Source organism: Dipodomys ordii, unplaced genomic scaffold (genome assembly GCF_000151885.1).
Source record: "Dipodomys ordii isolate 6190 unplaced genomic scaffold, Dord_2.0 Scaffold64, whole genome shotgun sequence".
Classification (NCBI taxonomy): Eukaryota; Metazoa; Chordata; class Mammalia; order Rodentia; family Heteromyidae; genus Dipodomys; species Dipodomys ordii.
The window spans coordinates 2,983,798-2,995,195 of NW_012267280.1; the positions used below are offsets into that span (position 1 = coordinate 2,983,798).

The 11,398-nt window shown below is 51.2% G+C and overlaps 1 protein-coding gene across 2 annotated transcripts in view; it reads right to left on the reverse strand.

Annotated features, from left to right (window-relative positions):
* The window catches only part of Mllt1 (myeloid/lymphoid or mixed-lineage leukemia; translocated to, 1), a 51,495-nt gene that overhangs the window by 27,246 nt on the left and 12,851 nt on the right, over positions 1 to 11,398 (reverse strand). For both annotated transcript variants that reach the window (XM_013022937.1, XM_013022936.1), the window contains exon 3: positions 5,488 to 5,570. In XM_013022937.1, coding sequence (XP_012878391.1) covers positions 5,488 to 5,570 — 83 coding nt within the window. The remainder of the gene's footprint in view (positions 1 to 5,487; positions 5,571 to 11,398) is intronic.

Sequence of the window (11,398 nt, forward strand, 5' to 3'; positions counted from 1 at the left end):
AAAAGGAAAGGAGGAAGGAAGGGAGGAAGGAAGGAAGGAAGGAAGGAAGGAAGGAAGGAAGGAAGGAAGGAAGGAAGGAAGGAAGGAAGGAAAGAAGGGGAAAAGGAAAAAGAAACACATACCCGGCCTATGCCTGGAATGTGGGCAGAAGTTCTGAGGGCCTGGAAAGCTGCAATTAGGATGACAGCAGATACGGCACAGTAACAGAGCTCCACAAATACTTGGGGCCAGCTGGAAAGGTGCAGAAATGGTACTGGTAATGTCACAGGCAGTGCACTTTCTTCATCCAATGAAGGGCATTTATGACAACCACAGTGGACACCCTAGTCCACAGCAGACACACCAGTTCAAAGGGAAGGGGGGGAGAACTATTGACACAGTTGGCCTTGTGCTGGAGGCCTTACCAGAGCACGAAGCAAGAGAACCAAGGGTCTAGAACCTGGAAAAGAACATAATGCTGTGGATCCATACAAAACCCCACTGAAGCTAGTCAACATGTTTGGTCCAGTTGTACAGAACAAGGCTAAACACAACTCAGTGTGAGAGTGAAGAAAGCCCTAGCATGTGACAGACTTACTGCAGAATTCCAGCAAGCCTTGCCAGAACTAACACTGACTCCACAGACCCCACAGGACAGAAAGGGAAGGGGGCTACCAGACCGCCCATAAAGCCAGTACTTCATGGAACACAAAATGGCTCAGGGACACGACAACAAAAAAGAACTGTAGACCAGTCTCTCTGACAAACACAGATGCAAAAATCTTCAATAAAATACTTGCTAAGCAAATGCACCAATGCACAAACAGGTCAGCTACTACAACCAAGTAGGCTGCATTCCAGAGATGCAAGGTTGTTTCAATCAGCACTTCCTTTATAAATGACCCATCTCAGGCATTTTGCAAGAGCCCAGAAAACTGGTTCAAACAAATAGAAGGGAGCCCAGAATAGCCAAAAGCATATTGGAGGGACACCCTACAAAACTCAAGAGTTGGAAAATTCATACTTTACAATTTCTAATTTTCCTAGTAATTGCAAGGCTCCAGGTTCAATCCCTAGTACCACTACCCAAAAACACTACAAACAAAAAACCAAAATCACCTGGATGAGGGCTGAGGATGGAGCTCAGAGGTAAAGCACTTGCCCTAACAGGTATGCATCCCAGGGCAATATATCCAGTGCATCTATACCACCCCGGCACAACATCTAGCACTCTGCATACCCCAAGGCAGGACATAATACAGCCATCCACTAAGTACTCCTTCCTGTGCTGACAAGCCCAGCAGCTGCGGGGCAGGCAGCCTGGTGCATGCTGATCATTCACCACTGCTTTCAAGGCTGGCCACTCTAATAGCTGTGTTTTACAGGAGACTTCTACATAGGGAGCCAGAAGTATACAGAACACAGGACATAGGACAATACTATTCCTGTCCCTAGCAGCGAGTAAAAAGCCAAGTTCAAGAGCCAGGGGTTCTAGATCATGTCTGCCACAGTGTGGAAGCAACAGTGTCTACAAGTTCCAGCCCCAGCCTCACTGTGGCCCTGACCACTGCACCCAAGAGCTTTCTTCCAGGTTGGGTGGACACTTTCTGCCCAGTGCCTGGCACTTACGTGGTATCCATACCACCCCATCGCCAGGGACTGCTCCTATATGGGCAGACGGACTCACCTGGGTCACCTCAGCAGGGCCCCCTGAGCCCTAAGGAACCCACAACTATAAAGAAGGTTCTGGAGGGCACAGAACTGAAGGGAGCAACCAGCCTGGCCTGGGAAAGCTGCCAGGCACACGGCTTGAACAGGGATCCATGCACACAAACAGGGGCATGGGAACTCAGCCATTCTCTCTCTTGCAACCAGACACTGGCCCTCCTCTCTCTGACCGGATTCAAAAGAAAACAGGTTGGACCTAAGAAAAGCGACTACACCTGAGACAATCTTAGTGATGTAAATGATACATCAATAAACCAGACCTAAAGCCCATGCTGGAGACGCTGGGGGCAGCAGAGCAGTGTGCCCTGGGGCAGTACAGACAGGCAGGCATGAAACCAACACCCCAGACAAGGCTCAAGGACCCCAGAAAGGACAAGGATGGAGAGCAGACCCCTGCAAAGGCTTTTTGCCTTCCTGAAGCCCAGCACAGGACAGGCTCATAGCCAAGGGGCAGCCCAGTCCCTCCTCCAGAGGCAAAGATGGAGACTTACAGCCCTGAACTGGACATCAGTCTTGGTGAGGTGTGGCTAGCACCAGGTGACAGCTGCTCACACCTGCTGCTGCTAGCTGCCTGAGATTCCTGCTCTAAGTGAAGAAAGATAGGGAGTGGAGCCGAGTGCTGCCCTGTCCTGCCACCTTGGGAGGGGCCCAGAAGTCCCCACCACTCAGGGCTGATAACAGCTTGGCATGCATGTGCTAAGCATGGGTCTATCCACAGCACCGCAGAAGAAAATCAAGGAGGCCAGGAGCACAGTTCTCCCCGACAGGCTTCCTGACCTCTTGTTCGGAACAAGAGGTCCATGAACCTGGATGACAGTTCCATCCCAGGACACTTATAGCTCTGAAATCATCTCCCACATCCAGACGTGAACTTCATGCTACCCCCGTATGGGGTGTGCCAGAGAGCAGAGGACAGCAGGACAAGGGCATCAGTGCCCTCTTCAGCTCTGCACTAGTGTGCTGCTCCCTCGATGGTATCAAGGGGCTCATGGACACAGTAGTCTACCAACAGCCTCAGAATCAGAAAGACAAAAAAGCTAGGCACTGATAGCTCACACTCGTAATCCCAGTTACTCTGGAGGAGGCTGAGTTCAGAGGATTTTAATTCAAAACCAGTCTAGGCAGAAAAGTCTATCTCCAATTAATCAGCAAAAAGCAGGGCTGGAGGTACAACTCAAGTGGCAAGAGTACCAGCTGAGCAACCAAGCAAGTGAATAAGCCTAATGAGTGCGGCCATGAGCATAAACTGAAAGTCTGGTACTGAGGGAAAAAAATCAGAAGGCCAAACTGCTGTGTTCTGTGGCAAAAGCACCCCCAGGTCTGGCAGTTCTAGCTGAGACCCAGAACAACTTGGGCATTGGTGACGCCCCCTCCCCCCCCCCACAACCCTGGCCACAGCACAGAGCACTCCCCTCCCCCAGCGCAGGCTCTATTTGGCTCATGGTCACAAAGCTGTGACACTGGGCCTGACCACCTGAGGGCCCAGGTCCAGTTGAGGCCTGAGCCACAAACACCCCACCTCTGGTAAAACACTGAACCAGGACTCCTCTACCTTTCAGGGTCTCCAGGGCCTGAAGCAAGGCTCTGGGAACTGCCTGCCCAGTGCACTATCTGGCCTGCATGCGGGGCCCTGGGCAAGGGCCTCAAAAGCCTCCAGGAACCATAGGACCCTACACTGTTTCAGGGCCTCAAAAGCACTTAGTCTAAGTCAACTGGAATGAGTTTCAGCCAGCCATGGGGGTCCCGGGCCTCCCCCCTGGAGAACTCCAGTGAGCACTCAGCAGAGGGACCACGCGGTGCCCTGCCCATCCTGAGGGGCTGCCGTCATTTCCCTACCATCTCCTACCAAGCGGAGTTCTAGAAGGCCATGTGCATGTTTCTGGGGGGACTGGCTGGCCCCACAGGGCCAAGAGCAGGGAGGTGGGGGCACAAGTGGGCTTAGTTGTGCTCCTGGCCTCTGGGCCTCAGTCTGTGAGCAGCCCCCTGGCAGACCTGGCACACCTAGGTGCCTCTCCAAGGTCCCTGTGGCTGAATGGTTTGTAGAAGAGCAGAGCTCCTGCTGCATATAAAGCAGGCTGGGTATAAAAAAAAAAAGAGTCACTTTCCAGCAAGCCTGGTGGCAGCAAGGACCCAAGGGAGACCTCTAGGAAAGCCACTCAAGCCCATCAAGGCAAAGCCAGGCAATGCCATTGATGGCCCCTAGGGGGCACCTGTGAGCAAGGGAGGTGGGTGTAGCACTTTTTAACTATAGGCAGTTTAAGAGATGCCAGAGGGCTGGGAAGGTGGCTCAGTGGTAGAGCACTTGCCTTGCATGCATGAGGCCCTGGGTTCGATTCCTCAGCACCACATAAGCAAAAAAAAAAAAAGCCGGAAGTGGCGCTGTGCTCAAGTGGTAGAGTGCTAGCCTTGAGCTGAAAAGCTGAGGGACAGTGCCCAGGCCCAGAGTTCAGGCCCCACGACCGGAACCAAAAAAAAAAAAAACAAAAAACAAAGAGATGCCAGAAACTACAGACTCAGAGGACAAAACCTTACTGCTGTGTCATCCCATGTGGTGACGGGGGTCCACATCACGCTGTGACAATGGTCTGCAGTGCATTACACAATCAGAATAGTGAACTCTGCAGCTCCCAACACACACAAAAAAATGACACTTGAGGGACCCTGAGGTCACTCACACTGCAGGTTTCAAGTTACACCACCACCCACCACACGTAAGTCAACCATAGAAACATTTTGAGCCGGGCATGATAGTGCTAATGCTTCAGAAAAGAAAGGAAAAGGGCTGGGAAGGTGGCTCAGTGGTACAGTGCTTGCCTTGCATGCATGAGGCCCTGGGTTCGATTCCTCAGCACCACATAAGCAAAAAAGAAAAAAGCCAGAAGTGGCGCTGTGGCTCAAGTGGTAGAGCGCTGGCCTTGAGTTGAAGAGCTGAGGGACAGCGCCCAGGCCCAGAGTTCAGGCCCCATGACTGGACCACCCCCCCCAAAAAAAAAAGAAAAGAAAGGAAAAAACAAAAACTTTCTGGGGTTTGAACAAGAAGCTTCTCACCCCCAGTTAACTATGCTGCTGTTTTAATTCCCTCCCTCTATCACACCAAATTTGGTTCTTCCATTCAAAAATAATGACACAAGCCACTTGTCTGATCTTTCCAGATTTTTGTCACCACAGTAGCCAGTAATGGCTGTTGAGGGTCCTATCAGAGCCTGCCCTGGGTACATACGGATGTTCATTCATTCATTCATTCAATCAGTCAATCATTATTTCAGTGGTATTGGAGGGCTTGAATTCAGATCTTGGGTGCTGTCCCTTAGTTTTTCTCAGTGAAAGCTTATACTCTACTACTTGAACCACAGCTCTACTTCTGGCTTTTTTGGTGGCAAATTAGAGATAAAGAGTCTCATGGAGTTTCCTCCCCGGCTAGCTTCACATCAGTCCTCAATCTCAGCCTCCCGAATAGCTGGGATTACAGGAAGGAGGCACAGAATCCTGCTGTCTTATTCATTTTCTTCTAGGCATGGGGCCGTGGCCTGGTGCAGCCTGTCAGGAGCTGCACCTGCTTCCAGCCTAGACTTCCCCGGAAAACTCAATCCCTGGCCCGAGTTCCACTGGGATGGCCTTGCTCCCCTGGGACTTGAGTATTTTGTCCATCATACTTAGGTAGCTTCATTGACTTCCTACTGACAAATTCACTGATTTGATTTTTAGTCTTTAGAGACTCTGTAGCCTAGGCTGGCCTAGAACTCATCCCACTCACTACTCACGGCGATTGCAGGGTCCTACCTTGTTTCTGAAGTGCACCTCGATGGGCATGATGAAGCCAGCATAACCCGACTCCTCCACTTTGTAGGGGGGCTCCTTGCACACTGAAAAGAAAGGGAAAACCATCCATGAGCTTCCTGCTCCCATTGCCCCACCTCCCCTGGGGCTGGCTGGCATCTCTTGGTAAGGCCAAGCTCCCCAGGGAGAATGGCATGCATGCTGGGAGCCTGGGTAAGAGAAAGGTGATCTGCTGCCACCTGAGCCTTCAGTGAGTTGTGCAGGCAGGGGTAGGGAAGAAGCGAGGACCCCAGCAGGCCTCCCAGTTAGGCCAGTCCAGGTACAGGCTATAGCTGTACCGTGTCCCTGACTACCGCCCTCTAGCAACACCAGGCTCTGTGCAGGGCCGGGCACACAGGACATAAGGAGCTAGGTTTTGGGTTCTCTTCCCAGCTCCTTCTTTTGCACCTAACAACCACTTGCCCACATTGCTATGACAGAGCAGCACTACCCTCAAACACTTAAGAAAACAACAACAAAATCTTGAGCAAGAGTCAAGTACACATAAAATATGTCCATCATCTCATCCAAAATAAACCACATGCGTTGACATGTCGGCTGTCACTATGCAAATGCCATGGAAATATGGTTCCCAGCTCATAAGGAAAAAAAAAATCATAGCAGTAAAGAATCGGTGCCCTATGTCCCACCACCCCCCCAAAAAAAAACAAGGACCACTGGGGAAAGGAAGCCCCTCTGCTTGCTCATGCAGGTCCTAACACTTTACTGAGGCTCTTAGGCATGTGCAGCTGAGGGGTTAGCATGAATGTCTCTATGAGCATGCACCGAAGTGTACACATGTAAAACTTGCTGTGGTGAGCCTCTCAGTTTCCTCCCACCCTTTGGTTCCTGGGTCTGCTGGGAAGAACCCAGCACCAGAGCTCAGGTAAGCACACAAATGCCGACGACAGTGCTGTGCTCTCCTGCTGTGCTCTCCAGCTCCACACCGCAGTCACCCTGCACAACTGCAGGCTTTATTCCTTGTCATCACCTCCCAAACCATTTCACGGACAAGTAAGATCGTGTAGCGTTTACCCTCCTGTGCCTGCTCATCTCACCTAACAGAATGTCAACTGCTAGGAGGGCAAGCCTCCTTTCTAACTTTTTTATTGTTATTATGAAGGTGATGTACATAATGTGATGTAAGGTGATGTTTCATAAGTCAGGTAATGAGAATATTTCTCTTTGTGCAATGTCACCTTTTAGGAAGGTAATTCTTAAGGGAGTCAGAAACTGCTGGAAAACAATTAACTGGAACATAAGAAAACACAACTTCTTAAATAAAGCCATAAGATTTTTCTTTTTCTTTTAGGTCAATCGTGAGGCTTGAACTCTGGGCTTGGGCGTTATCCCTCAACTCTTCAGCTCAAGGTGGGTGCTCTACCACTTGAGCCACAGAGCCACTTCTGGTTTTTTGGTGGTTCATTGGAGATAAGAGCCTCATGGACTTTCCTGCTCAGGCTGGCTTTGAGCCACAATCCTCAGATCTCAGCCTCCTGAGTAGCTAGGATTACAGGCGTGAGCCACTGGTGCCCAGCTAAGATTTTTCTTTACAGAGGGAAAGAGTCTCTGATATTGACTTCTGTATTTCACATCTCTGAAGCATGGCAAGGGGGCCAGGCTGGAGTGACCAGGGCCTATGGCCCTTCTTCTAGGGTAAGAAAGTCCCTATGGCTCTCCCCTACTCTCTCTCACTGTCCTCCCCTGCGGCTGCCACCTTCCCTCAAAGCCCAGCTCTGGCCCAGCCTCCACAGGCTCCAGCCACTGCCCTGCCGTGTACAAGCCTACAGGAGTCTAACCAGCCAAGTGCTGTCACCACAGCAGGGTTTGCCCAAGAGTCAAGGTACTATGACACACACTGACCACACCTACCCACCCACCATTCACACCACTGCTCATAGTGGCAGGGCTAGACCAGTGGCCAAGAGGATAGCTCTAGCTTGGGCTTACTAAGGGGAAAGGGGGGAAGTGTTACTCTCCCATTGAGGGAAGGGAGGAAGAGCCCTGTCTGGGGCCAACCCTGAGCCAATGTTAGGAGCTACAGCCCAAGGAGAGCAGTGCCCATCTCCATCCTAGCCATCTCTTCCCCCTCCCTGATGGCCTCCTGGCAAGTAGTGAGGAGCTCAGATGTGGCCCTGCTCCAGCAGACTTCTAATGCACCCTGAGCTCTGCACATTCTCCACATTCTAGGATGTCCACTGCTCCCAAGGACCCGTAGCCACCCTGCCCCTGTTCTGCACTCACCTGTCACTGAGCTCTATCAAGGCGGCACCCAGCCCTGCTGGCCACTGAGAAGCATGGCTCACAGCCTCATACCACTACCTGGATGGGCACCTAGGCCACCTCTCGTTCCTAGGCAGCTCCACAGATGACTGGAATGGCCAGCCTGACTGTCCCCTGTGCCCCACCCCCAAAAAGCTCATCTCTCCACAGGCCCAGTCTCAGAGCCCCTTCCGCCCAGGACCCTCCCCAGGGCTCCAGTATCTGCAGGGCCTGCTCACCATCCCTGCTTCTCCATCGCCATTGCAGGCTGCAAGTCTGTCTCCCTTAAGCCTGGATGTAACACTTCTGTCCTCTCAAAAGCACTCAATAGATACCCCATAGTGCCACCCTATAGGCCACACCCCTGTCAGGTAGTCCAGGCCATGGTCAGCTACGGCCCAACTCCACCAGCCAACAGCGTCCATCCAACTGTTCTTGGTGCAACCTGACACAGGACTGGATACCCCCTGACCGCCATCCAGACACTTCAGCCTACACAGAAGAAGGATGGCAGAGTGGCACAGGCAGCAAAGGTGGCCCCTGCTCACACTGTGGTTCCCAGAGGAGATCCAGAAAGGTAAGAGCCTGGGATGGCACCCACACCCCAAGCCATACCCACCGTATCCCACCTGCCATTAAGATCCCATCAGTACCAGCTCCTAGCAGGGATAGGCCCAGGTTCTTTGGCCTCTGACCTCAGGCCAACTGCTTCTGCTGGGGGCTGTCATCTTTGCAAATCAATCAGTCATACCTTGTCTTATCCCTCTTCAGGTAGGGACTACCTGTATTTCTCCAATTCTCTCCAGAGGCCTAGTCTTCCAAGACTGGGGAGCATGTAACCATCCAGGGATGGCTAAGAAATGGGCGGACTTCCAGGGCAGCGGGGAGAGCTGAGCCCAGCTGCAGCATGGACGTGCAGAGCTGAGGGAGGAAAGGTGGGGCCCAGCGATCTCCAGCAGACCGCCTGCAGCGAAGTGCACAAGGCAATGGGACCCAGAGGACAGCCCTGGTAGTGAAGCTCCTGAGAGCAGAGCAGAAGGGAGGCACAATGGGAGTGGCCACATGGCAGGCAGGGGGCTAGATGATGCTGATAGAATTAGTGGTGCTGGCTAAACAACCCCATGACTATGCCAGGCACTAGCCGTGTGGAATGAAAGGTGAGCTTGCAACCTCAGTGAGCATCGTCTTGTAAAAGGCAAACTAAGAGCTGTGCTTAGAGCAACAGCCCTGGAGCTCCAGAGCCTCCACCTACTCCAGCCCAGCCAGCATGGGGAAAGCCAGATGGCTCCATGTCTTGAGAAAGAGGAGGCAGTGGTCTGGAGGGAGGGAAAGCGTAAGGTACAGGAAGTAGTCCTCAGTAATAACTGGGAGGCCCGGCCCATACAGTACAGGAAGAGAGAGGAAGAAAGCTCCCTCAAGGAAGACAGTCTTCCTAGGATAAAGAGGACTGCAACTTGAAGAGGGGAAAATCACACAAAACCAGGCTGAGAGCATCTATGTAGAGTGCTAGCCTCAACATTTAAAAGAAAAAAGCAGAAAATCACCCAACAAATAAAAACAAGACGGGCTGGGCTCTGGTGGCTCATACCTATAATCCTATTCAAGAGGCTGACATCTGAGGATCCTAAATAGAAGCTAGCCCAGGCAGGCAAATCTAAGACTTTTTTTTTTTTTTTTTGGCCAGTCTCGGGGCCTGAACTCTGGGCCTGGGCGCTGTCCCTCAGCTCTTCAGCTCAAGGCTAGCACTCTACCACTTGAGCCACAGCGCCACTTCCGGCTTTTTTCTTTTTTGCTTATGTGGTGCTGAGGAATCGAACCCAGGGCCTCATGCATGCAAGGCAAGCACTGTACCACTGAGCCACCTTCCAAGCCTCTGAATCTGAGACTCTTATTTTCCCAATCCACCAGGAGAAAAAACAAACTGGAGGTGTAGTCCCAACTATAGGTAAGAAAGCTGAAGGAGAGCAAGGCCCTGACTTCAAGCCCCAATGCAGGCCCCAAAACATAAACCAGGAATGAGCTAACTAGTGAGATGGGAAGAAATGACCCACCTGCAGATGGAGCTGGCTGACAGCAGCCGCCCCGTGGGGCTCGTGCAGTGCCCTCTCTCCCCACACCCATTTTAGACACAACTGTTCATATTTCCACACAAGGAGAGGGCAGCAGGAGAAAGGGGACAAAGCACCCCAGGAAGAAAAAACAGACATACACGAGAAGGCCATCACAGATCTAGAAGAAAACCTTCTGGAGCCAGGAGAAAGACAGTACATGTCACAAAACACAGCAAGCAGAACCAAAGTCCCAGAAGCAGCAAATGCCACCCAGATCATCCCTCATGCTCCTGGAGACACAGGGCCCAGCAGCCTTAGAAGTGGCACTGTCAAAGCTCCAAGTAAGCTGGGCATTGCTGACGCACACCTGTAATCCTAGCCACTCAGGAGGTTAAGATCTAAGGATTGGGGTTTGAAGCCAGCCCAGACAAGAAAGGCCCTGAGACTCTTATCTCTAACTACCACAAAAGCCGAAAGTGGAGCTGTGACTCTAGTGTAGAGCATTAGCCTTGAGCAAAAACAAAACCAAAAAACTCAGGGACAGTGCCCAGGCCCTGAATTCAAGCCCCCCAGGACCTGCACAAAAGAAGAAGAAGAAAAAAAAAAACAGTTCTAAATGACACACAAGCCAACCACTGCACGTCATGAGTCAGAATAATGGCATCTTCCCACGTGCCAGCACTCGGCAGCCTGGCCTGCAGCCCCCTTGGGAAATTTCCTAAGTAATTAACCTCTTGGGGTAGCACTGAAGAAATCACTCTAGTAAAGGAGGAAATAAAGCAAAACAAAGGGAATAGATAAATCCTTCCCAGTGGGGAAGTGAAGATGAGGCCCAGGTGATGGCCAGGGAGGAGGTCCCAGGATGATTAGAGGAAGATGGGGAAACTCAGTGGGCTAAAGAGGTGAAGAAAAACATAAAACATGCTCCACAGAAGAAATGATTATGATGAAGAAGAGGGAAGATGAAGACCTAATGGAGATACACAAAAGGGAGAAGCAAAGGTGATTCAAAACCAGCCAGGCAGAGTAGTACCCTTCTATAATCCCAGCTACTCAGGAGGTTGAAATCTGGAGGATCACAATTCCAGGTCAGCCGTGGCAAGTTATTGAGGCCCACATCTCAGAAAAGCCAGGTGTGGTATCATACTAGGGAGGAGCATTGCAGTCCAAGACTGGCCCCAGGGCAAAAATGCAAGATCTTATTGAAAAAATAACTATCCTGGGCTGTAATGTGGCTTAGTGGTAGAGTGCTTGCCTAGCATGCATGAACCCTGGGTTCAATCCCTTAGTACTACATAAACAGAAAAACCCAGAAGTGGTGCTGTGGCTTAAATGGTAGAGTGCTAGCCTTGAGCAAAAGAAGCTCAGGGACAGTGTCCAGGCCCTGAGTTCAAGCCCAAGAACTGGTAATAATAATAATAATGATAATAATAATAATAACTACCCAGGCACTGGTGGCTCACGCCTGTCATCCTAGCTACTCAGGAGGCTGAGATCTGAGGATCACAGTTCAAAGTCAGCTCAGGCAGGAAAGTCTCTATGAGATTCTTTTTTTTTTTTTT